Source organism: Sminthopsis crassicaudata, chromosome 5 (genome assembly GCF_048593235.1).
Source record: "Sminthopsis crassicaudata isolate SCR6 chromosome 5, ASM4859323v1, whole genome shotgun sequence".
NCBI classification, from domain to species: domain Eukaryota; kingdom Metazoa; phylum Chordata; class Mammalia; order Dasyuromorphia; family Dasyuridae; genus Sminthopsis; species Sminthopsis crassicaudata.
In genome coordinates, this window is record NC_133621.1 from 300,928,843 (window position 1) to 300,955,547 (window position 26,705).

The following is a 26,705-nucleotide window of genomic DNA, read 5'->3' on the forward strand; positions in this document are numbered from 1 at the left end:
CAAACAACCATAATAAAAGATGAAAATACTATGTTGTGACCGACAATTCAGTTCCCATAGTCCTCTTTCTGATACAGATGACTCTCTTCATCACAAGTCTGTTAGGAATTGGCCTGAATCACCTCATTGTTGAAAAGAGCCATGACCATCGGAGTTGATCATCGCGTAATCTTATCATTGCTGGGTACAATGTTCTCTTGGCTCTACTCAGCATCAATTCATGTAAACCTTTCCAGGCCTTTCTGAAATCATCCTGCTGATCATTTCTTATAGAATATTCATATACCGTAACTTATTCAATCATTCCCCAACTGATGAGCGTCCACTTAATTTTCAGTTTCTTGCCACAAAAAAAGAGCTGCCACAAACATTTTTATATATGTGGGTCCTTTTCTCTTTCATGATCTTTTTGGGATACAGGCCTAGGGCTAACTCAGATTATTGACCTCAAATGCGTGGTTGTTAAGTGAAGAGTTTACAAAGTAGGAAAATGGTTCTTGAAGTACATTAGCTCTGCATAGAATGCTTTGAAAAGTAAAGAACCACCAAAGAAAGATGATATAATGACTTTAGTGATTGAAGATCACTATCCTGAAATTATGATTAATGAAGGAAACAAGGTTAAAGATATTTTCCCATCAAACTAAAGTTCATCTTCCCCCCCCCCCCCCCCCTGAGGCTGAGGTTAAGTGACTTGCCCAGGGTTACACAGTCAGGAAGTGTTAAGTGTCTAAGGCCAGATTTGAACTCAGGTACTCCTCACTTCAGGGCTGGTGCTCTCTCCACTGCACCACTTAGCTGATATCTCAGGAGCTTCTAGAAAGTTAGAATCGTATTTTCTGTAAAGGATGTATAATTTTGTCCTTCTGACTCCCTCTTCACAACAAATTATTTTTCTCTAGCCGATAATAGATGGGTCTTTGAGAGTGCATTGGACAAAAAACTGATCATCCTGTGGCCCGCCAAACTGGCAGTAAGCATTTTCAAGCTGAGCTAGCTGGGTCCATCGCCAGGGCCATGTAGAATACTTTTCTTTTTAAAAAAAAATTTTATAATAATAATAGCTCTTTATTTTTCAAAATATATGCCAAGATAATTTTCAACATTCACTCTTGCAAAACATTGTGTTCAAACTTTGCTCCCTCCCCATCACCTCCTTCCTCTAGGCAAGTGATCTGACAAAGCTTAAATATGTGCAGTCCTTTTAAATATATTTCCACATATGTCATGCTGCATGAGAAAAATTAGATCGAAAGGGGGGAAAAAGCAAACAAACAATAACAACAACAACAAAATTGAATACTATACTTTTATCCACATTCAACCTCCATCATTCTCTCTCTGGATGTGAATGACTCTCTCCATCACAAGTCTGTTGGAATTGGCTGAATCACCTCATTGTTGAAAAGATCCAAGTCCATCACAATTGATTATCACATAATCTTGTTACTTGTACAATGTTCTCTCGGTTCTACTCACTTCACTTAGGCCTGCAAAGATTTACATGAACTTGAAGCTTTCTGAAATGATCCTGCTTGATCATTTCTTATAGAACAATAATATTCCATTATATTCACATACCATAACTTATTCAGCCATTCCCTAACTGATGGACATCTATTCAGTTTCCAGTTCTCTATCGCTACAAAAAGAACTGTTACAAACATTTTTTTTGCACATGGCTTTCCCCTTTTATTCATTCATCCATTTATTTATTTTGCTAGGGCAATTGGGATTAAGTGACTTGCCCAGGATCACACAGCTAGGAAGTGTGTCTGAGGTCAGATTTGAACTTGGGTCCTACTGACTTTTGGGCTGGTGCCCTTATCTACTGCACTACCTAGCTGCCCCTCTTTTCCCTTTTAAAAAAAAAAAATAATCCCTTTGGGATACAGATCTAGGAGAGATACTATTAAATCAAAAGGAATGCACAGTTTGATAGCTCTTTGGACATAGTTAGAAATTGTTTTCCAGAAGGGTTGTATCAGTTCACAACTCCACCAAGAATGCATCAGTGTCCCAGTTTTCCCACATCCCCTCCAACATTTAACGTCATCTTTTCCTGTCATTGTAACAGGATCTGGGAGGTGTGAAGTGGTACCTCAGAGTTGTCTTAATTTGCATTTCTTTGATCAATAGTGATTCTTAGAGCATTTTTTTCATGAGTAGAAATGGTTTTAATTTCTTCATCTGAAAATTGTCTTCATATCCTTTGACCATTTATCAACTGGGGAACAGCTTGTATTCTTATAAATTTGAGTCAATTCTCTACATATTTTAGAAATGAGACTCTTATCAGAAACACGAGTTTTTTCCCCCAGTTTTTTTCTATTTCACTTCTGATCTTGGCTGCATTGGTTTTGTTTGTACAAAAACATTTTAATTTAATATAAACAAAATTATCCATTTTTGCATTTCATGATGTTTTCTAGTTCTTCTTTGGCCATAAATTCCTTCCTTCTCTACAGATCTGAGAGGCAGACTGTCTTTTATTCTCCTAATTTGTTTATGGTATCACCCTTTATGTCTAAATCACAAACCCATTTTGACCTTAGCATAGGGTGTTAGGTGTTGGTCAGTCCCTAGTTTCTGCCATACTGTTTTCCAGTGTTCCCAGCAATTTTTGTCAAATAGTGAGTTCTTATCCCAGAAGCTGGGGTCTTTGGGTTTATCAAACACTAAATTACTATAACCAGTAACTATTTTGTCATTTGACCCTAATTTATTCCACTGATCAGCTGCTCTATTTTTTAGCCAGTTCCAAATGTTTTGATGACTACTGCTTCATAATATGGTTTTAGGTCTGGTAAACTTATGCCTTTCATCTTTGGAAAGGCAGAAAAGAATCTGCATCTTTATAGCACAACTTCTAAGAAAAATAAATTTGTACCGGTGTCTTGTCTCCACATACCCTACATTTCCTCAGTATCTCCTTTGCACTTTTCAGGGATATGTCCTTTACTTTTGACAAAGAGTAAAGGGGGAAAACATTCAGCAAAACTAAAAGCCCTTAGAAAAAGTGTGAGACTGTAAGCCCCCGGGCCCTCCTTGTGGTTGTCTTGTGGTCTTGTGGTTGTGTGGAGAGGACTGGGGCATCTTCTGAAGCCAAGTCTCCTCTATCTGCCTACACCCTGAGCCTTCAGAGGAAGACATTAGTAAAGGGATCTGAGTGCATTAGGAAAACTGACCTCCTCTGTTAGTGTTTTAAGGTAAGGGTAGTTTTTTATATCTGTCTGCAAGCGACAGATAAAGGTGACCCCTTATTTAGCTTTCAGAGGTTCAGGCATCCAACTGAATTCTGTTAGTTGCTCTGGATTCATATTGTGCCTCTGTAGCTTTGATCCTGCCCTAAAGAATGTAATGCCAAAAGAATTTCTGGCTGAAAATGGGCTTTTTCTCTCCTAGCCAACTCACTAGAAAGAAGGGAAGTTTGTCCATTAAGTAAATGTTTGTTAAGCACCTACTGTGTGCCAGTCATTGAGCCAGAGAGAAAAATACAAGAGCAAAACATTCTGCCATTGAGGAGCTTCCCACCTCTTGAGGAAAATAATGCATATGTAGAAAGTGAAAAACAACATGTCTAGCGAGGGCATTTGCGTGGGAGATGGGAAGAAGAGGCATCACCTGAGCGGGGCTCAGGATCCTCAGAGGCAGAGCTGAGGACCTGTGTGACTACGAGTCCAAGACCCACATTCCCACTTGTTGTCTGCCTCTTTGCATCTGTGTTTGATGAAAGGATCAAGGCCAAAAAGGCCCAGCTTCTCCCTGGCGGCCCCCCGGCTGGGCTGGATAAGCCCTCAGCTTCTCCCACCTAAAACCTGGGGAACCTTTGAGACTGCTACGCTCACAGGCCATCTGAAAAAATGCACATCTAATAAGAATTGTCACCCTAGACTCTCCCAAGAGCCTGGCTAGGCAGCAGCACTGCTGCCTCTGGGAGGCCCTTACCCAGGATGTGCCAGTGCTACTGGCGGGAGGGACATGTGGGTCCCAGAACCACCCTCTCACTCCAGCCACTCTGGCTGCATGGGGAATGGGTTCTGTTGTGAATGTATCTTCTTGACATCCTTCTATCCCATGGTTAGATCAGGACTTCTTAACCATTTTTGGTAGAACGGGCCCCCGTCATTAGATGAGAGAGCTGAGGCTGGAAGGGGCAGAAGCCATCAAGTCCAGATTCTTCATTTTACAGATAAAAAGACTAGGGGCCAAATCACTTCCCAAGGGAATACAGCAAGTGTCCGAGACAGACTTTTTAAAATTTTATTTAAATTTAATTTCAAAGATGAGCCTTTCCTTCCTCCTACTTCCCTTCACCCATTGAGAAAGCAAGGAAAACAAAATCTGACATAAGCTTGTAGAAACACACCCCGAGTCCATCACTGTGCTGTCAGAGAGAGGGGCAGTCTTTTCATCACAAGGAATTTATGTGTATCAACGTTTCCAGTTTTTTTTTTTTTTTTTTTTTTTTTTTAATTTTTTAAAATTTTATTTTAATCAGCCAAGATCCACTTTCTCGCTCTTCTTCCATTGCACCTCTATGTTTATTTTACCACACTTCCCTAAACAATAAAGTTATCATTGAGCAAAGACTGAGGCATTTAACTGAGAGTTCATTTTGCCCAAGGTTTAGAAAGAGAATAGTGTTGCTTCCCAAAGCAAGCTGCCACCAGTTTTCAAAATTGATCGGCAGAATTAGGAGACTACTACAATATTAAAAGAAAGCATTTCCCTGTTGATGACATGCCCATAACCTGTTGTAATCCAAGAAGCTAATATCAAATGTGCTGATGAGAGTTTAGCGCAAGAGGTAGTATCCCATCATAATTGGCAGGTCATAACTCGTTTATTCATTCCCTAATGGATAGGTCCTCCCTCAGACTCCCATTTTTTACCACCCTAAAGAGCTATTAATATTGCTGAACATTGTTAGAGACTGTTTTGCTCAGGACTGATATTTCCTTTAATTAATGCTTCCCCTGGTTTTCCTTCCCTTCTTTCCTTTTCTTTTTTCATTGTTGAGTGAAATGTATTTCTGTACCCAACTCTGCATGTGTGTTTGTATTCCTCCTCCTTTTTACTAGTCTAGATGAGTGAGGTTCAAGTGTCAGCCCCTCCTTCCCATCACCACCTCCTTTTGGGCAGATGTGTCTGTGTGCATATGATTATGTGAGATAATTTTTCTTAATTTCAGAAGGACACATGGATCCTTTCCCCATATTTGAACGTAAGCAGTTTATCTTTGTTTAGTCCTTTATCGTTGTTCATTCGTGTTTGCCTTTTTATGTTTATCTTGACGCCTGTTTTTAAACTTCAGTGTTTTCTCCATAATTCTTGTCTCTCAAAAATGTTTGGCAGTCCTTTATTTCACTAAAAAGCTGTCTTTTCCTCTGTAACATTATACTCACTTTTGCTGGTTAAGTCATTGTTGGCTGTAATTCCCTCTTTTTTTTTCTTTTTTTTTCTTTTTTTTTCCTTTTGGAGCATTGTATTCCAAATCTCCCTTCCTTTATAATGGTGGCTACTCAATCATGTGTGATCCTCACTGTTACTCCTCCTCCTTTCTTTCTGGCTGCTTGAACTAATTTTTCTCTGACCTGGAAACTCTGGGTTTTTTTGTATTGACATTCTTGGGAATTTTCATATTGCTTTTTTTTTTTTTTAGGAAGTGACTGGTAGTTTTTTTCTATTTTGCTTTTTGGTCCTAAGAAAGTTCTCTTTAAGATTTCTTGAAATAAAATGTCCAACTCTGAGGTACCACTTTACACCTCTGAGATTGGCTGAGATGACAGGAAAAGATAATGATAAATGTTGGAGGCAGTGTGGGAGAACTGGACACCAGTGCTTTATTGGTGTACTTGTGAATTGATCCAACTATTCTGGAGAGCAATTTGGAAGTATGCCCAAAGGTTATCAAACTTGCATACCCTTTGACCCAGTAGTATCTCTCTTGGGTCTATATTCCAAAGAGGGGAAAAGGAAAAAGGATCCACATGGTGGGCAAAAATGTTTGTGGCAGCCATTTTTGAAATGGCAAGAAACTGGAAACTGAGTGGGTGTCCAATGAGTAGGAGAGTGGCTGAGTAAGTTATGGTATATGAATGTTATGGAAGATTATCGTTCTATAAGAAAGGATCAGCAGGATGATTTCAGAGAGGCCTAGAGAAACTTACATGAACTGATGCTGAGTGAAATGAGCAGAACCAGGAGATCATCGTATACAACAATGACAAAATTATGTGATGATCAGTTTTGATATACATGGCTCTCTTCAACAATGAGGTGATAGACTTAGGATGGAGAGAGCTATCTGCATCCAGAGAGAGGATTATGGGTACTGAATGTCAATCATGACTAATATTTTCACCTTTTTGTTATTGTTTACTTGCTTTTTTTTCTCATTTTTTTTCCTTTTTTGATCCTATTTTTCTTGTGCAGCATGTTAAAATATAGAAATATGTATAGAGGAATTGCACATGTTTAACATAAATTGGATTACGTGCCATCTAGGGGAGGGGGGATGTGGAGAAAGGAGGGAGAAAAATTTGGAACACAAGATTTTACAAGGGTGAGTTTTAAAAACTATCTTTGCATGTATTTTGCAAATGAAAAGCTATTATTAAAAAAAAGAAATAGAATATTTAGATTTTTTTGGTCAGAATGTTCAAATAGTCCAATTGTTCTTAAATTTTTCTCCTTAATCTTTTCCGAGATACATTTATTTTTTATACTTTTTCATTCTTTTGAATTTGTTTCAGTATTTATTTTTGCTTCTTGGCGTCAGTGGCGTCTATTTGGACCATTCTCATTTTCAGGGAATTTGTTGCTTGAGCAAAATCTTCTACCTCTTATGCCAAGCTGACTGTTAATTCCCTTTCCAGTTTTTTCTCTTACAACTCTCTTATCTTTGCTTTCCCTTTTCTTTTTTCCAAGTTAAGGGGCAAAATCTTTGTTATGAAGCCCATAAGACAAGTTAAGGTCCCAGATGGAACTCACAATTTACAAGGGGAAAGAACATTAAGTAATGTTTATGCAAAATATCCCCTGGGGTGGACATCTATAGCTTGCCCTTCTGGTTGTGGGCATAAGTTTTAGATCTTTTTGTACAAGATAATCCTGTCAACAGAAGAAATTCAACAAGGGTCCACTTAGGGAGAAGATAATCCCCTCAGTATGAGAAATTCCACAGATGCCCACTCAGGGACCGAGTAATCCTGTCAGTATCCCTCCCTGGGGCCCACCGAGGCGCTGGCTTGCTCCAAGGGACATGGTCTTTTTTTGCTGAGAGGTCTGGTCACCCCATCATTCCATCCTTGCATAAATGGGTCCCCAAATCTTTCAGAGCATAGGGTGATGGTCTTGTCTTATGAAGCTGCTTCCTGCTGGTTGTAGGTGTAGAACTATCCCTGCTTCATAAGTCCCATTTGAAGGGGGGTTGAGCTCAAGGGCCTGGAAGCTGCTCAAAGCAGCATCCAGCGGGCAACTGAGTCTCAGGACTAGAAGTAGGACAGTGTCTGGTGTTGGCCATCACTTGAAGGTGAATCAGATGGAGCCTTAACCGGGAGAGGACTTGAGCCAACAGACTGTCCCTCATCAGCTTTGTGCATTCTAACTAAGCAAGCCAAATGGGGCGAAAAGCTACGCATATATCTGGGACACCAACTGATGAGGTACAAGAAGTCATGAAAATGGGGAGTCCTCCAGAAAGAACTCACAGGCTCAGATCAGCTGAGGAAAAAAGGTCGAGGGGAAAAAAAGCTTTATTACGACACCATCAGGCTGAGTCCCCTAAGGGAACTCGCCTCATTTCTTTTCCATTTCTTCCTCAAGTGCTCTCGTTCCAGCTATACAAACACATTTATTTCTAACCTAAAAAAAAAACCCAAACCTCCTTCTTCATCTCTTCCAGGAATTATGGTTGAGCGTGTGCCCAGTCTATGTGCTTTTCTGAGGCTTTGCTTATAGATGTGGAGTCATTCTTTCTGGGCTTGTGTCTTGAGTTTTACTGCACTGTTATAAAGGCTCATTAGGGTGGGAGTCTTTTATTTGTCTGTCCTCCCAGCCTCCTTCCTGACTGGAGCATTGACAGGCTCAGCACACTTCTGGCCTGCTCCTGTTGCTTTTTTCTGTGGATAATGGGTGTCTTTTTGTTTTGGGGTCTCAGAGACAGCTCAGGCTAGGGACCCATAAGTCTCAGGGCTCCCAGAATGGTCTGGTTGCTCTGTAGAGCAGCTGCTACTGGATTCGGCCCCTTTAGCTAGTGGGGAAATCCTGAGGGGTTCAGAGCTGCAGAATTGTGGGGTTCTTGGTTATTCCCCCACAGCTTAGGCCAGAGGTTAAAAGTGAGATCCTGCTCTGAACTTGGAGTCTAAGCCATATCCATGCCCACTTCTGCATTGGCAGGGGTCTCCCTAGCCAGCCCAGCCACTGATCTTCTCACTCTTCCCTGGGACTGTGGACTGGTCAGCAGAGATGCCAGTTGGCACCTGCCCTGTTGCAGTATCTGGCATGGGTTTCAGGCCATTTCATTAGACACTGCCTTGCTCTGTGGGCAGGTACTCCTGACCTGACCCTGTGGCCACTGTCTGCAGACCCCCCCCCCCCCTCTGTCTCTCTGAGCCTAGCTGCAATGGACCAAGCATGCCCTAGGACTTCTGCTGCATTTCCTCATGAGAATTTGCTGTGGTGCACTTTCTAGCTCCATTCGGAGGAGTTTGTAGAGAGGAGCTTGCTGACATCTTGGCTGCGTTTCAGTCTCGAGGCCGAGTTGAATGCAGATCTTGCTGCCGAGTCCGGCACGTTCTCTCTTGTGCTGTTGGGCTACTGACAAAGGTGTCCAAGAGCTTCTCCTTCTCCCAATGAGAAAGGACCCTTGAATTTGTTGCTTTTTGAGTCTTATGCTGTCAGCTTACCTGTTCTTCTTCCTCCACATCAGGCACAGGAGAGTGCTGAACTAGAAAATGCTCTTTTCAAAAACTTGATATCCACTTCCCACAGTTTAATTGATATCAAATCCCCCACACTGCATCACTGGCTGTTTTGGAAGTCATTCAGCTTTGTGCATTCTAACTAAGCAAGCCAAATGGGGCGAAAAGCTACGCATATATCACACCATCCCCAGCGCCAGAGAGTAATAGTGAGATTCAGACAAATGCAATTTAAGTTCTTAATTTTCATGACTCAAAGGAAGATTTCTTTTTTTGTTTTGACATGGTGTTATGTTATTTGTGTTTCTGTAGTGTTCACTAAAAGGCGGAAACAGTGATTCCTGGATGAACCCTCTCGCCAAGCAGTTTTCAAATATGGGATTGCTGGTGAGTTTTATTCCTCCCCTGCTCCCAAGGTAATGTTGTTTCTAGCTTTTATTTGCCGACTATCCTGGCCCCTGATATACAGAGGCACAGAGTGAGCACAACTTGAGGCAGTGAGGAAACCCTTGTCAAGATTGGGTGCCTTAGGCCTTCGATCACTGTCTCTCCTCTTGTCCCAGCCCGTGACTTTCACTTCTAAATGAGCTGTCATTTCCCAGTTTTCATGGTCCTGACCATTGTAATACCAGATTTATCCTTGTTATTTTAAGAAGTGAACCAGGGCATGAATGAAAGGAGGGGAGGATCCTTGGGGTTTTTCTTAATGTATTTTTGTCTTGTGGGGGCGCTTTGTCCCTCAGTGCCAGAAGAAGAATGGCTTCACTTGGCTGGCTGCACATCTCGGGACTTGATGATTTGACGAGTCACGAGACAGCATTGTCATGGCCTGGCAGCTCCTCCTAGATTTGATCCCAGGACTCCTGGTGCTTAAGGATAAGGATAGTGACTTATTCCTCCCCGGCAGGGTTTATTTAACTCTTCCTCTCAGCCTGGTGAGCTTGTGGTCTCTTTGGATGTGAAAATTGAGCTCCATTTATCCAAAGGAACTGACAAGGGCCACGTTAGTTTATGTTAAGATTGGGTTAAAGCTTCATTTGGCACTTTCTTCCTTCTCCAATAAAGTGGGATTCTGGGAGTGTCCTTGAATTACCTTCCGCGTACCTGTGCTCAGGGCTGGCTCTTTGGAGAATAGTGCCTCCCCCTCCTTTCCAGCGTCCGTCTGCACGTGTAGCATGATCTGCTCTCATTTCTTTTTCCTTTTTCAGAGTCAAGCTGAGGACAGCCCAGGCAGTAAGATGGATTTGTCTGTAGGTGTGTATTGCCATGACTGGTCCTGGTACTACAGGCCCCTCCTAGCAGGGAAGGGTTGGGAATTAGCACATTGTAGGCTGTGAGAAGTGGGGGGCTTCAGAGACTCTCTCAAGCAGCATGAATGAACAAGGAATTGTCCCTCTGGCATCTCTCCCGAGCGGCCGCCTCTGCAGCCCACCTCTCTTCTCGGCTAAACAAACAGTGGGATCCTTCAAAGAATCTGTGAGCAGAGATGGGAAAACCTGATTCTCTGGCTTTTACTAGAATTGATTTCCTTTGTAATCCTATAGATGGGATTTTATGCATTTAAAAACATATTAATTCTTAAAAGGACACACAAGAAGAACCCCACAGTGTGAAGGAAACAGAAAAGGCATGGGCTTGCAACTGAAGAGTTTGCAGCCTACTTAGGGAATACACCCACATAGATAAGGATGCCGGGTGGTAGCAAGTGGCAGTTGTCCGCTGGACCTGTCTGGGGCACGTCCTTCCATGTTGGGTGCTCAGGAGAGGTGGCAAGGGTGAGGAGGACAGGTTTTGGAACAGGATTAGCAGCTGCAAAAGTGCAGTTAAGTGAAGGTTCAGAAGGGGAAAGTGGAGAGGTGCTTGGTTTCTAGGGAGGAGAAAAAAAATCCATTTGACAGGATCACGGAGTTTATGTGAGGGAGATACATAGGGAAGTGGAAGAGATCCAGAACTATGCAAATTCCTCACATAAAGAATAATTTGTAAATATTGTAAATATTTAGTTATGTTAAACTCAAGTCGTGTTGTTTAACTTTTATTGAACAATCATCTTGAAATCTTAAATATTTTGATCGAGTTGATACTCATTGAAATAATTTGGAGGAATTGAGATGTCCTATTTGTTTCTATGAGTTATTAGCATTTTTTGCCATCCTTTTGAGACAGGCAAGTAAGGAGACAGACTCTTGGCCACTGACACGACCCTTTCTTGTTGTTGCCTTTTCAGGGAGCCTTCCTGACAAGAAGTTTGATGTGGACAAACGAGCCATGAATCTCGGGGACTTTAACGATATCATGAGGAAGGATAGATCTGGGTTCCGTCCACCTAATTCCAAAGACATGGGAACCACAGATAGCGGGCCTTACTTTGAGAAGGTGAGAGTAGTTGTTGATAAAAACCGGTTATACAAGAGAACCATGTAGGTTTTCATTAGGCAATAGAATTTAGGAAAGAGCAAAGAATTCCTGAATCAAGAGCTAAGTGCAGACATTGACAACATAGGCCCTGAAAAGTTACGGCCTCTGGCCCCACTGACATCACACCTGACAAAATTTGCAGGGAAGATGTGGCCTGGCTCTCATCATAGAAGGGGGTTGTCGTGAGGAAGCGTAAAAAAGGGGCTTGTGGGCAGAGGAGCATCCTGGTTGTTCCCAGCCCGGAGCATTTCTGCTGGCCGTTGGACATGGCACTCATGTCACAAACTGGCCATCCTTGTTTCCTCCTGTAGATGGCTGGCAGCTTTCTCCCTTTGCTCTTAAGAGAAACTCGCAGGGAAGCTGGATGGTGTAGCGGACAGAGTACCAGCCCTGGAGTCCGGAGGACCTGAGGTCAATTCCAGCCTTAGTAGTTGTGACCCTGGACAAGTCACTTAACCATAGTTGTCTAGCCCCCTTCCCTCCCAAAAAACAAGAGAGAAACTTGCTGATTACCTTCGTTTTTCTTTTTTAAGCCGCACCACTTTCCTGTGCTGGATTCCTCTCCCCAATTAGGCACTCTTCTGGTCTGTGTTGCCTTCATGGTTTCTGTTGGAAGGTGGGGACTGGGGGGGCTCAGAAGGTCTCTTTTCAGTGTTTGTCAGTCAATTTCACCATAAATCTCTAAATTATTGTCAGACCAGGGCCAAAAATCGGTGGTGGGCTCTGATTGTATCCAAGAAGAGGTGTTTGCTGACTTTATCCTTCAGAGGACAGCGAATGTGCTGACACGGGCTCGGGGCTGGCTCCTGACCACGGCCTCAGGTCTGGTCCAGGTGTCCAGGTCTTGAACAAGGGCGCGGTGTCTGAGAGCACAGACGCCGAGCGAGAGCTAGTCGGGATCAGATGGAGGCTCAGACGCGCCGCCCGGCACTGGCCGCGGCGGGTCTGTCGGGCACAGTGTGGCTGGAGCTGGTCTGATGAGACGTGGGGTCTCCTTGTGACTAATGGACACTAACTTGGCTTGTTGCTGCTGTCTCTCTCTTTTCCTCCCTGCCTTCTGTCGCTTCACTAACCAACCCACCCTGGGATTGGCTAACGCCTGCTCTCCAGCTGACTTTGCCTTTCTCCAATCAAGACGGGTGCCTTGGGGATGAGGCTCCCTGCTCTCCCTTCTCCCCTTCTCCCAGCTACAAGCTGTCTCCCTCTGGCTCCACGGCACCCAACGTCAGCCTGGGGGCAATCGGCACAGGGCTCAACCCCCAAAACTTCGCTGCTAGACAAGTAAGGAGGCCTCTCCATTGTATCACTGGGACCAGGGCTGGGAGCCGGCCGAGGCCTGCTCTGCACTCCATGTGGCTCCGTTTGTCAGGCTGGGGATCTCCGGCCTGGTGAGCCTGGGAGAGGAAGGACACGCCGTAGTGATGTCGGCCCCTGAGCTTTCCTCTTGGAGCTTCTGGGTCCAGCGCACTAGTCTTAGTTGTAGGCCAAAGTGATGCGTTCTTTATGAATTTCAAAGGACCAGGTGCACCATCTGAAAATGATTTTGAGGAGATGGAGGAGAAGGATGGCTTGGTGTGGGACCGAGGGCCAACCTAGGGGATGCTTTTTTAAAATAGGGATCAGATGTGGAATATTTTCCAGGGCTTCTCCATGCAGTCTGCCTAAATCTGGGAGAGAAACACTTGGAAGATCCCAGCATGTGTCATTTACCTGTCAGAGTAGCAGAATTAGTCTCGGGCGCCCCAGTGGCTTTCTGACCACCACGTGCACACTAGCACCAGACCACAGACAGATGTTATTTCTGAGCAGAGGGGTGCAGACGGGTAAGCCAGAGAACCCCCTCTCTTGGGGCAGAACAGCACAAAGGAAATGGGGGAGGCTGGGGGAGGGAGAGTCTGCTGAGCTGCTGTCACTGTTCCCAGGACCTTTCCAGGGTTCCGGCTATTGGGCTGCAGTGGGAAGCCCCCCGTAGGGGCTGCTTTTCCACTGTGCTGGTGGCTTTTAGTATGGCAAGATTCAGCCTTACTCTTATTTAGGCCTTAAGACACTTCCCCCCATCTCTTATTTGATTTACTCTTAGATTACATGTTTTCAGATGATTTCTGCCGGGCTGCTCAGTGATCTGGATAGTTGAGGCCATTTCTCAGGCCAGGTGTTGCCCGTTCCTGGGAATGCCCCTTAGGAGACCCTCCAGAGTTCTGTGAGTTTGTAACGTTGGCGCCAGCATCAGGGCTGAATGCTGCTATAACGTAATCTTAAATGAGGGCAGTAACAAAACAGTGACAGTACTGACCGCAAGGAAAAGTGGTCCCCTTTGTTCCAAGTCATCTTATAGCTTAGAAAGCTCTTAGCAGAGTCTGGTATGTGGTAGGTGCTTAAATACTTCTCTCCCCTGCCCTAATTTGGTCATTTTTTTCAATTTAATAAATTTTTTCATCTTTATACCTTTTTTCTTTTTATCACGATCCTCTCCAAGTATCTCCCTTCCTTGCCCAAAAACTGCTTCTCTTTGTAACAATGACAGATCTTTGTAACAGATGATACTATTCCATCAAACCAACCAGCTCTCAGATGGAGTCTGACGGTGTATGTACTGTGCCATCCCCATAGACCCCCACCTCGCAGTGAGGGGAAGGAGAGCCTTTTTTTTTTTTCCTCCAGGACCTTCTCCAGCTTGATCATGGTCATCACCAAGCATTCTGTCTGGTTGCTTTCTTTCTATTCATTTTCCTGGTCGTGCCGACTTCCCTCAGCACGACTTCTTAGCAGGCCTCCGCTCTTGGAGCAGCACAGTGAAACCCCATTGTGGATGGGCCGTTTTGTTCCACCTCCCCCCGCCCATAGCACCCTCTCTGGGTCCACTTCTCTCTGACTCCGTCTTGGTCCGGGAGGCCCTCGCGGTCTGTGCCAGCAGAGGGCGGTGGCGGGGCCGAGGGACGGGCACGTCAGAGCCTGCGGCCATCCCGACTTGGCAGCTGCACTCTCGCCTTGTCGCAGTGGCCCTCGGTTGCTTTTGTGATGTGAAGAGGTTCGCGCTCGCCTTCTAGAAGCCAGGCCAGGCACAGAGAGGGCTCCCTAGGGGTTTCCCTAAGAAGAGGAAAGGGGCCAGATTTTCACACTGTATTTCGCTGGTCAGTCAGCATTTTTCAGCTAAAGTCGACTTGTGAAACAGTCTCCTCCTTGGAGACCTTATGCAGCTCTGTTGAACCCCTGTGGCCGTGTCCTGCCTGACCCCTACACTTCTCCTCTATGGGGCCCTTGTGGTCTGCGTGCACCTCAGACCTGTGGGAAGAGTACCTCTGCTCCCTGCTCCGCTCCCTGGGCAGGCGGGTGCCTCTGGCATTATCCACTCAGCCCAGAGCATTCGCCATGGGGGTCCCCCGCTCTCAGATTTCTTCCAGCAGCTTCCCCAATGGAGCTTCCTTTCCTTCTAAGTCCTGCTTTTTCCTCAAGCACCAAGGCTCAGAGTTGAGGGGTCCCAGTCTGCCCTGACGTCTCTGGGCTCTCGGCCTCGTCTCGTGGCAACGCGTGCAGTATTCCGGACGCTGATCCCCTCTCTCCTCTGTCTCCATCTCACCCTGTCCCCGCTCTGCTTGGGCCCCGACGTCAGGGGACCGCCTCCGTCTGTATTTGTTGAAGCTCCTCTTTCTGTCTGTTCTTCCCTGAAGTGGTTCTCCTCTCCCTGGTTTCTCAACCACACAACAAATCCTCCCTTGCATCCTAGTAATTTGGGTCCTTGTCTTGGCCCACCCATTGGATTGTATTCTCAAGCACAAGAGTAGTCATTCTGGGCTGTGCCTCTCTTGTGCCTTGCCCAAAGTAGGCGGTTAATTTTTGTTTTTGGTCCTTTGAAGGCCTCAGTGTCTTGGGACTAAAAGGGGCTGGCTCAGAGCCAGAGGAAACTTTCCCCTTCCCCCAAGACATCGGGTATATGGAAGCATCAGCAAAGCCTCCTGCTCTCTAGCCTAGACAGACTAGGGACTCTTAAAGACTTTGCTCTTTAGAAACCTGACAGACAACCCTACCGTGCTAAGATTTGACATTTATCTCTTATTTATTCCATTTGGGAATGGTTTGGGTATTTAGTAAAAACTACTGCTTATAAATAGAGTGGCTGAAAAAATAGCGTTCTTTCTGAAGAACGCCGGGGAGTCTGGGAACTGCATTTAACCCCCCCAAATGCCAAACACTGAGGGAGCTGTAGGAGAAGATTTTAATGAAGGCTTTGGGTACTTAACAGTTCTTAGAACCTTGCTTCAAGGGGTCCTGGGGTTAGAAACTAGCATTTGGGGATTCTTTGGCAACCCATAGGATTTGCCTTACACCTTCGGTAGTTAGTAGTGGCAGTTGAACTGATTTATTCTTTTATTGGCAATTTTCCTACTAAAAATAAAGTTCTTCGGCTCTCTCTTTTTTTTTAAAACAGGGTGGCAATCATGGTTTGTTTGGAAATAGCACAGCACAATCGCGGGGCATGCACACTCCAGTGCAGCCGCTGAACTCTTCCCCTAATCTACGGGCGCAAGTGCCTCCCCAGTTTATTTCTCCCCAGGTAAGCAGTTTGATGTTTCTGAATGTCAGAAGTAGGGGGTTGTGAGCTGTTAACTTGCCTAAAATGAATTTTGTGTAATTTGAAAGTCATCATAGTTACCAGTATTTATTATGGGTGTTACTTATTGTCCAGAATAAAAATTTATGGGAATGATAACAAATTATAAATCTTATTGGGATTTCTTTTTTTTGCCATGTAGAAATAAGAATCTTTTTGCATGATCACACTTTTAAAAAAATTCTAGCTTAAAAGGAAATGGGGGGCAGCTAGGTGGCGCAGTGGAAGAGCACCAGCCTTGAATTCAGGAGGACCCGAGTTCAAATCTGGTCTCAGACACTTAACACTTCCTGGCTGTGTGACCCTGGGCAAGTCACTTAACCCCAGCCTCAGGGGGGGGAAAAAAAAATGAAGATGTTGACTGATTTCTTGTGTCCCTTCTTGAGAAAAAGCTGGTTGTGTTAGACAAGGAGAAATTTGCAACCCTGTCCATTTTGAGCTTTTCTCTTAGAACTGTACCTGGAAGGATGAGGCTGCTGCCTAGAAGGCTCCAGATTCAAATTCTGCCTGTGTGACCTTGGGTAGTGATACGGCTGACTCATGGTCAGGCTCATCCTCACAGGCTCTCTGGTGCAGAGATGGGAGGAGGAGGCTCATGGAACAGAGATAGGTGAACGGGTCCATCCAGGTGGAGAGAGGAGGTGTACCGGTGTACTCACCATTGGCAAAGGGGCCGCACATTCTCCTGCAGTGTCCTTTGTGGGCAAGGGGATCCTGGCTCTTCTCCATCTGGGACCACCCAGCCGGGACAGCTCCGGGCCTCAGCTGCGCACAAGCTGCCCTCAGACTGCAGGAGGCCCACTCTTTCTCTTGCCATTGGGGAGGGCTCTCTAGGACATCTCTGACTTGACCACTTTCACACTGTCACATGCGTCTGTGACGTCTGTGCTTTGTGAACAGTGATTATGTACATTCTGCTGTTGGATCAGAGGATTTCGGCCTCATTCCGTCCGACCCTTGGCAAGTCTGTTAGGATTGCCAGCGAGCACCCAAGGCAGCCCAGGCTGGCGGAGTGACGAGAGGGCCTCTGCGGGCTGCATGGCGGGTCTGCCTTTCAGCGTGCCGGGGTGTGTGAGCCTTCTCTCCTCCTTGTGCGCTGGACACCCCTGCCAGCTGGCACCCGGGACTCCTCTTATTTCCAGCTCTGTGAGCCAGCCCCTCTTACCTGAAACGGGCCAGTTGTCACGCTGTCCGTGACACACAAGGCCCTTCGCCTGCGTCCCCCCGCTTTGTCGTGGTGGGGCTCCCCAAGTCAGTAACTCCTGGTCATTGAGCCGTCTGTGGCTTATGGTCCGCTGGGAGGGAAAGTTTGTAGATGGTCTTTTATCTTGGATAGTCCAGTTTAGCAAATATGTTGTCCTGACTCCAAAGTGATGGAGCTGCTTGTCTTTTGCCTGAACTTTCTGTCATTGTCATTGCCTTTTTCATCTCCTTTTTTAATAGTATGAGTCTCTGTTAGGTTCTCTCTGCTCTGAGACGTGTGCGTATTAGACTTAAGTCAGTAAGAAAAGTCTGATCCTTTGTATCCCTTTCTCAACTTGTTTTCATGTTACACTGATTTAATCTCCTCTCTTGCTTGTTGTGACCCTGTTTGGGGCTTTCTTGGGAAAGATGCTGGAGCGGTTTGATATTTTCTTCTCCAGCTCGTTGTATAGATGGGGAAACTGAGGCAGACAGGGTAGAGGGACCTGCCTGGGGCTGCATTTGAAGTCACCCAGAGGAGTGCCCCTGACTGTGCACACTGGCACCCCGTGGCTGCCCCCCTTTCTCTCGTTTCTCACTAGACCATCCCTGCCGCCTCCTCCAGCAGAGCTCACCTTCGTACCCAATAAGTAAATGCCTCAGCCCCAGAGGTCCCTTCCCCACCACAGTCTGTGTGCGCCTTGGGCCTCTCCAAGCCACTCCGCCTCTGGGGAGGGATCATGTGAGCCACATTGTCTGGGGAGCACATCCCCAGCTTCCTTTTAATTCTGCAGGTTGGCCATTGAGCACAGGCATAGCCCTTCTCTAAGGGGAGCCTTCCTTTCTTCCCAGCACTTAGCCACCACATAAAATGGTGACAGAAGCGCCCCTCTCGTTAGAAGGGTGCTCCCATTCCGGGACGCCTGTGCTGGCGGCTCTTCTCCAGACATGGCGGCAGAGGATTGGGACGGTCTGGAGCGGCCGCTTCTGCGGGAGTCTGTGCTCCCACGGCCCCTCTTCTCATTTCCACACTGTCAGGTCCCCGGCAGGCCCATGGTCCCCTTGGTCTGACAGGAGGCTTCTTTGCACTCTGTACTTCCCTTTGAAGCAGTGAGTCTATGGAACGGCCACAGGCAAGAGGTGACTGTGAATGGCTTGCTGAGGGGTCCCCACTCTGAGGGAGCAGGAGTGGCCCCGCAGTGGAGAAGAGAGATGGAGACCAGTCAGTCAGAGAGAGGGGGTCAGAACTGCCCGGGCATGAGGTAGCCTCTCTCCCCTCGATGTCTGCTGGCAGAGGCCGGACAGCCATCAGAGAATTCTTTCTCGGGCCATGACCAGACGATGCCTTCCACACCCAAGGTGGTGCAGACTGTCTTTGATTGGGCGCCATGGGGCAGGATGAGGAGCAGCCGGATGAAAGGGCCCTCTGCGGTGTGTCCACTCCGGTCCCTGGCGATCCACGAAAGAGCTGAGAACTGCATTGCAGGAGGCCGTGTCTCTTTGGGACCATGACGCATCTTGAAGACAATTGCAGGGCAGCACATCAGCAAATGCCACACAACACAGAGCTAGGAATAAGATCATAGAAATGAGCTGTGATTGTCTAACTGTGGCAAGGTGCTCCCCTTCAGAAGATTGTCCTTGGCTGCAGCTGTCTGAGAAGGATCAGAATTCCCCCTGCCAGAGGGAGCACACGGCCTGTGGGGCTTTACGGGGTCAAGGACACGTGCTCGGGAAGTGACAGACACATTTCCGTACATAATGAAGCCAGACAGCGGGCCAAAGGATTGAAACCAAGAAGTTCTTGCTCCTTTCAGCAGATGTTAGCTCTAACTCGGGAACAGCAACATTGCCCTTTCTGAACAACACGCCTTTGAGTTCTTTTGTGTATTTTCAAACATTTCACTGATGCTCTCCCTTTTTTTTTTTTTCCTCCATTGCTTCTCTGAGGGAAATCTCGTCATTCTTCCCAGACCCTCGAGTAGTTGTCATTTTTCTTATTTGCCATCCTGATGAATGTGATATGGAACTTCATTTGCCTCAATTTTGACTTCACTTACTAGTAATTAGGAGAATTTAAAAAATTTGGTTATTGGTAGCTTGGATTGCTTCCCTTGAAAACTATCTTCCTATAGTCCCTGATCATTTCTCTATTGAGGAAAATAATGTTCTCATATACTTGTATTAATTCCTGAAAAATCTTGGACATCAGACCTGTGGAATTCTAAAAGGCCTCAAGAAAGGCCGCTGATGTATTGGGGAGGTTTCCAAGGCTTTATGGGAAGATGCCAGAAGTGCGCCCCTCAGGGAGATCCTAGGGCCGTGAAAATGTTACAGAATGGCCGGGAGCAGGTAGCTGGCAGGGTCAAAATAGCACGTCGAGCCCTCTGGGTGTTGTGGAGAAAGCTACGTCCATCAGAGCAGCCAAGACTAAGAGGAGATGGGCAGGTGTCGGGGCTTTTCTCATGGCGGACAGGGCAGGAGCGCAGAGGACAGGGCGCTGGTCTTCGGTTACCTCCCCCTGTGGAAGCCTGGTCTCTCACCTGGATTTGTTTTGCTGTAGCTCAGTGTGAGGAGAAATCTAAATAGGAAAGCCAGTTTTACACTTAGCTGTTGGAGGCAAAGGACAGTCAGAAGCTGTGAAAGGCAGCCCAAGGAGGTTGGAATCCTGCCCCCATCACAAGGGTGATAGAGGGAGGCCACCCACCCCAGAGGGGGCACCAGAAGGCCTCCAGGAACTAGAACGGCCTTGGTCTGGGGATGCCCTTGTGGAGATTTGGGGCTCTGGGAATCCAGGGCCGTCCCGGCTTCTGTGGCGGCAGCTCAGACTGAATTCTGGCCTTGGGTTGGCTGGAGCTGCAGCTTCTTTGTCCTTTTGTCCACAATCTGTGGGGAAAGTCTTTTTTCTTTCTGAAATCTGCTGGAATCACTTGGCGGTGATGGGGCCACTGCCCCACACTGGTTCCAGGGGACTCCTGCGAGCGTAGTCTCCTGTGGTTCTGAGGTTTTACACAGCCTCGCTGTCTGGGAGAGCCCCGTTCCTCAGGTGGTAGGCAGGGGAGAGATGAAAGCACAAGTGTGAAAGCAAGAAGCACACGGACGACAGGAAACGTTTGCCTCGGCAGCAAGCCTCGTCCTTGGCTTCCAGGTCTGCCCAGAGTTCTTTCTTGGAACGATTTGTCCCTGCTCACCGCTCTTGCCTCCTTCCCTGTCTCCTGCCAGGTTTCTGCCTCCGTGCTCAAGCAGTTTCCTAACAGTGGCCTGAACCCGGGTCTTTTCAACCTGGGGCCTCAGCTGTCTCCCCAACAGATTGCGATGCTGAGCCAGCTTCCACAGATTCCCCAGTTTCAGTTGGTAAGTAGGGCCTCCGGTCCCTGAGACTGCATTGCTTCTGAGACACTTGTGGGCCCGACTTCCTCAAATTAGGGGTTTGCCCCCAGGGACTGGTGATGTGACTCGGTATCTCTAATAGGCAGTGTATATGAGGGGGAGAGAGAGAGGAATGGAGGGAGGAGGGAGGGAGATGGTGATGGTGCTAGATTTTAAATAGGCTGTATTTCCTTTCCTCTGTTTATGGGATGGGGAGTTAATCTCATTTGTGGGGAGTGGGACAGAGTTCTGTCCTATGCGTTTCTGTGAATGACGGGGCATTGGGGTACAGACCCTGCCTCATCCTCTCCCATGTGGAACAAGAAAGAGGAATAGGATTCAGTTACTCCCATGGGCGTCTCCAGTAGGTGGGATGCCTGGCTTTCCGGGCTCTCTTGGCTCTGGTCTCTGTTGCCGGGGCGATGGCACCCATACAGTGTCCGCCTGCCCCACATGCAGCTTTTCTTTCTCTGTGCCCCTGCAGGCCTGTCAGCTTCTCCTACAGCAGCAGCAGCAGCAGCAGCAGCTGCTCCAGAACCAGAGGAAGATCTCCCAGGCAGTACGTCAGCAGCACGAGCAGCAGGTGAGCAGGGGTGCCTGGGGCGACAGTCTGGCCCGAGGGGCTGGCCCCCACATGGCCGGACCCAGGGCTCAGCCGTTCCCTTCCCTGCAGATCGCTCGGATGATGAGCGCCTTGCAGCAGCAGCAGCAGCAACAGCAGCAGCGGCCACCCAGCATGAAGCATTCGCCATCTCACCCTGTCGGACCCAAGCCGCATCTGGACAACCTGGTCCCCGGCGCCCTGAACGTGGGGCTACCTGACCTTCAAAGCAAAGGGCAGATTCCTGGCTACGGTTCTGGTGAGGAGCGAGATCCCAGCCAGCCTGATGTGGGGGGGGAGGAAGAGGCACCCGAGAGGAGGAGGGAGGCAAAAGACAGCTTGGGGGGGCGGGGGGGCCACAGGAGCAGGAGGGAGGAGGATGCAGCCCGGGGATGGGGGGGCCCCCCGCAGGCTTGCGCAGGGAGCTAATAGGGCCTTCAGAGGTCATCCAAGCCACCCACCCCTACTGTACAGAGGAGACAAATGTGGTCTTGGTTTCAAAGAAAACATATCAAGGAATATTCATGCAGGCCAGACTAAAAGAGAGCTTTCTGGTGAAAGTAAGCCTTGGGCTGGGCCCTGAATGGTGAACAGGACATAGGGAAACACAAAGGAGGGGGACAGTCTTCCATATGGAATCCAGAGACTTCTAGGTGGGCAGTGACTGACGGGCAGGAGGAAGAGAAGCCAGCCCGCCGGCTGGAGCCTCTCAGCCTCTTCTTGTCCTGTCCTTCTGCGGGCATTCACATGTGATACACTCACACACACATGAATGAGCAGATAGATGGCATCGAGAGAGAGACAGAGAGGGACAGGGGGGGGGGGTGAAGAAGGGGGAGAGAGAGAGGGAGAGAGGGGAAGAGACAAGAGAGGAATGGGAGAAGGGAAAGGAAGAGAAATGTCTCACATTTCCTTCCAACTTTTGTGTGGGGCTTCATTTTCAAAGGTGACGATCAGAAGCTGCTGTGGTTCCCCCAAGGTCGTTAGTTCTCTGAGAAGGAATGTAGAGTTCCGTTTTCTGTTGTCCATAGAAAGGTCTCCATACAGTGTTAGGGTTTTATCCATTAGTCAGATGCTACCCACCAGTCTCTGCTGTTGGCTGAAAACCCATGCCCTGATTGGTGCCCGCAGCACAGACCACACTGTACCTCCAGTTTCCTATCTAGCGATAAGTGTGGAGTGTGTGGTAATGAAGTCACTTGGAGAATGACCTCCGATACTTTGTTCCCCTTTATCTTTCCACAAGTATCTTTTAGTTAAATTTGAAACTTATAAGAATTCTGTAAAAATTGATTTATTGTTTTTATTTTTAGGTTTTGGCTCAAGTGGCATGGATTATGGCATGGTTGGAGGGAAGGAAGCTGGGACAGAATCTCGCTTTAAACAGTGGACTTCTATGATGGAAGGCCTGCCCTCGGTAGCTACACAAGATGCCAGTATGCACAAAAATGGTAAGCATCTTCTCCCTCTCCTGGGCTAGTTTGAAAAGTCAGCTTAAGAACTGGGAAAGGCCATTGGTCCTGTCTCTTTATTGATGAGCAATTTTTGAATTTCCCAAAGTCGTAATGACTACCAGTGTTGGAAAGGATGTGCTGAATCACGTCGTTAATGGAATATTATTCATGGAAGGTCCTCATTGGGGGGATACACGGAGACCCCTTCCACTCCTAGGAAAGTATCTGTCAACTTGGATAATCAATCAGGAAGCCTTAGAGACTAACCAGCAAGTTCTGAGCCACCTGCTAGTTGGGTTCAAGAACCTGGATTTTCAAAGCCTGGGCTTCTTTTGAGGTATAGGAGGATTGTAAGAGCTTCTTAAAAAATTCTTTGTATTCATAAGCTATATGAATCAGAGCATCGACATAATACAAGCATTGCATCCTTGCCTCTCCATCATTTGCTATACGAGCCTCTTAACCTTTCTTCTAAAGCAGATGAAAGATCTTAGAATAATCACTCAGCTCCTATTTCAGTTTTGTCTCCTTGGACGGTAATTCAGTTGGACTCATCTCTTCATGAAAACTAAGTGTAAAATAGGTGTTTGACTGTACTTTTTATTGATGTTCTTTTACAGGCCTTGGCAGGCCTTAAAAGTTTATTCAGTCCAAACCTTTGCATTTGTTAAAACTTTAGCTGATATGGACCCAGATTCTGTAATGTAGCTACATGAGATTCTCTGCATACCTTCTCCAAGTGGTACATTTATTTTTAGGCTGTCTCAATATGATTTTTTTTCTTATTTTCCTAGACGGTGGGAAATGCCAATTTTTGGCTCTAGATCTCTAGAAAGGAAAATTCTAACCCCACCCCACCCCCCAAAAAAACCAACTCAGACAAACCCCATTTCTTTCCTATTCCCTTCACTCACCCCCAACATCTCAAAGTCCCACTTCATAAAAAAAGTGTCTATACACTGGATAAGAATATGATTACATTATTAAATTAAGAATAAGTTAGATAAAGATGGCTAAGGTCTTCCCTATCATACTGTTTTTAGCCCTTTGGTCAACAATGACTACTAATATAAAGGCCTAAAATAGATGGGTGCTTTCTATCCGCTCTAGAGAAGCAGATAGTAAAGAGAGAGCTAAAAACAGTAAATTCCACTTCTGGTGGGGAGCACCCGACACCACTAGGTGCCAAATACTACTAGTAGCAGGTTAGAGAGAGAGATTAATAGACATTCCTATCTGAATCTGGCGTTATCTTATAGGTCAGCCTCTTGCCAAATCAGTTAACGCATCTCCTCATTCTTGAGATATTGTATCTCACTCCTCCTTGTTCTTATGATGTCTTTGACCTTGGTTCCTATCAGTGCCTCCGAGAAGGATGTGGCCAACAAAGTAACTGTGAAGGCTTTTTAAAATGATACCCATCCTTATTAATCCCCAAAAGGCATAAGACAAGGAGATGCGTGTTCTCCAAAAGTGCACACACTGTCATGGAGGGTGGAGGTCTAGTAAAGAATCCAAAGGGAAGTGGGAGATTGCCTCTAGCTGGGAAGAGGACTTCCAGGGGCTCTTCTGCTTGTAACTGGCATTGCGTTCATTGCATCAGGTCCTGGAATATTATAGCACTTCCTAAGTAAAATCCACAATTGCTCAATGTTAATGAAAAAGAAACATAAACATTGGTTCAAACTGAGAAGCAGCAGGACAGACAGCTTATGGAGTTCAGCTTTCAGTGTGTGTGTTTGTGACAGTGGAAATGAGCAGTGATAAGGTCTAAAATTGAACAGATAGGAGGCTAAGAGCAAATGAGGTAGTGTCTGTATAAGGATAAGTATATTGTGCTTTTTTAGGGACCTCGGCTTCTCCCTGAAACAAAGCCCTATTGTTTTTTAAATTCTTCCCACCCCAAGCAAGAAAAACAAACTCCCTGTTAACAATCATATTGTCGAGCAAAACAAATTTCTACTCTGGCTGTGTCCAATGAAAGATATATCTCATTCTGCAGCCCTCATTCCTCACCTTTTTCTCTGTCCATATGGGGGTGTAGGTAACACATTTCATTCTCTGGCCTCTGGAACTTTGGCCATTGGTGTATGGTATTGATTGGAGTTCGTAAGCTTGCCTTTCGTTCTTGCTGCCATCGCATAAATGGTTCTTGTTCTGCTCCCATATCAGGTCAGAATACTTCTCCGGTCTCTCTGAAACACTTTCCTTCATCATTTCTTGTAGGACCCTCCCCCCCATCTTCCCTCACCTTTACATACCACAACTTATTCAGCCTTGGCCCAGTTGAGAAAGACATATTTTTTTTTTTTTTTTACTCCTGATCAATATTATTCCAGTTTACCCCAGAGTTTTACGTAGGATTGTGCCTCCCTTAAGAAGAAAGTTGAAGATCACCCCAACAATAGTGGAGAGATGCCTGAGGGGTAAATGGGCTCAGCCACAAACAGTAGTTCAAATAGAAATCCAAATGTCAAAAAGGTCATCAGAAGAATATAGGACTGGGATGGAAAAGATGGCCACACTGTGTGTTCGCGCGCGCTCGCTCTCGCTCTCTCTCTCTCTCTCTCTCTCTCTCTCTCCTCTTTTTTTTTTTTTTTTTTTTTGCTGAGGCAATTGGGGTTAAGTGACTTCCCCAGGGTCACACATCCAAGACATGTTAAGTGTCTGAAGTGAGATTTGAACTCAGGTCCTCCTGACTTCGGGGATGGGGCTCTATCCACTGCGCCACCTAGCTGCCCTGCCACACTGCTCTCAATGCTACCTATCCTCTGTTCTCCTAGTGGTGTCGGGTGCTCCCCACCAGAAGTGGAATTTACTGTTTTTAGCTCTCTCTTTAGTATCTGCTTCTCTGGAGCAGATAGAAAGCACCCATCTATTTTAGGCCTTCATATTAGTAGTCATTGTTGACCAAAGGGCTAAAAACAGTATGATAGGGAAGACCTTTGCCATCTTTATCTAACTTATTCTTAATCTAATAATGTAATCATATTCTTATTTAATGTATAGACACTTTTTTATGAAGTGGGACTTTGAGATGTTGGGGGTGAGTGAAGGGAATAGGAAAGAAATGGGGTTTGTTTGAGTTGGGGGTTTTGGGGAGGGTTAGCATTTTCCTTTCTAGAGCTCTAGATCCAAGACTATACCATTCTCTTTATTTAAAAGGAGCTGTCATGTGATCCATCTGGAATCCCTCTCATGACGATTGTAATCCACCTTTGTCTTCTGATTCTGTACTACTCTTGACCAGATCTTCCCATGATTCATTTAACATGTGAGAGACCTTTGGGTATGGTGTCTTTATTGGACATTCCTATAGGTCTCACCTTCATTCTGGCCGCTTGACTGATCAATGTCCTTTCTAGTCCTTATCTCTTGGTTGACATCTTTTCACGCTGTTTCTGTTGCCTGAGAATTTAGAGGAAGGATCCAAATTTAAATGCCCTTCATCCTCATTGTCTGGCTTCTCCGACTTCCTTCCTTCTCAGCGAAAATCCTGCCTTCTGCAAGAAATCTTTGCTGGTCCAACGTAACCTCAGTACATTCTCTTGGATACTCACCTCTAATTTATCTCACATATATTGTGTTTGCAGAGTTGTTTTCATGTCTCTCCCATATTAGATTTCTCAAGGGCGGCCGCTGGCTTCTGTTTTCCTTTGTGTCCTCAGCACTTAGTCTAGATACTAGAACTACAGAGGGTAGTGAATTTTTGCCATAGACTTGATTTATATAGCCTGCAGCCAAAATAGTTCTTAGGGGACAATTTTCCCTTTTAAATATTTTTTCATTAGCAAAAGAGAGAGAGAAAAATCAATGAGTTGGGACTGCAACTTAAATATGTATTCATAAAATTAATTTCCTTGCCTCAGTTTCCTCATCCTTAAAATGGGAGAAATAGCACCTTTGAGAGGAGTACTGAACATTAACTAGTTAATGTTTACTGCAATTTTTATGACAATGGAGTCTATAGAGAACAGAATAAATGTGTGGTGAATGCAGATTGAGTCAAATCAACAAATTTTTAAAAAATAGAAAAGCAACATCAAAAATAAAAACCAAACATAAAAGCAGAAATTCTGAAAACTAGAGATATGTAAAATTGACAAAAATATAATCTTTTATCTCATGGGGAAGCTCTCCCAAGC

General features: G+C 46.0%; 1 protein-coding gene across 8 annotated transcripts in view; it reads left to right on the forward strand.

Annotated features, from left to right (window-relative positions):
- Positions 1-26,705, forward strand: part of TNRC6B (trinucleotide repeat containing adaptor 6B) — a 206,005-nt gene that overhangs the window by 160,581 nt on the left and 18,719 nt on the right. For 7 of the 8 annotated variants that reach the window (XM_074271770.1, XM_074271773.1, XM_074271772.1 and 4 more), the window contains 9 exons: positions 9,240-9,314; positions 10,136-10,181; positions 11,155-11,303; positions 12,456-12,626; positions 15,772-15,897; positions 20,359-20,490; positions 20,990-21,088; positions 21,179-21,365; positions 22,420-22,557. In XM_074271770.1, the coding sequence (XP_074127871.1) occupies positions 9,240-9,314; positions 10,136-10,181; positions 11,155-11,303; positions 12,456-12,626; positions 15,772-15,897; positions 20,359-20,490; positions 20,990-21,088; positions 21,179-21,365; positions 22,420-22,557 (1,123 nt within the window). The remainder of the gene's footprint in view (positions 1-9,239; positions 9,315-10,135; positions 10,182-11,154; positions 11,304-12,455; positions 12,627-15,771; positions 15,898-20,358; positions 20,491-20,989; positions 21,089-21,178; positions 21,366-22,419; positions 22,558-26,705) is intronic. The other variant, XM_074271778.1, reaches the window with a different exon arrangement.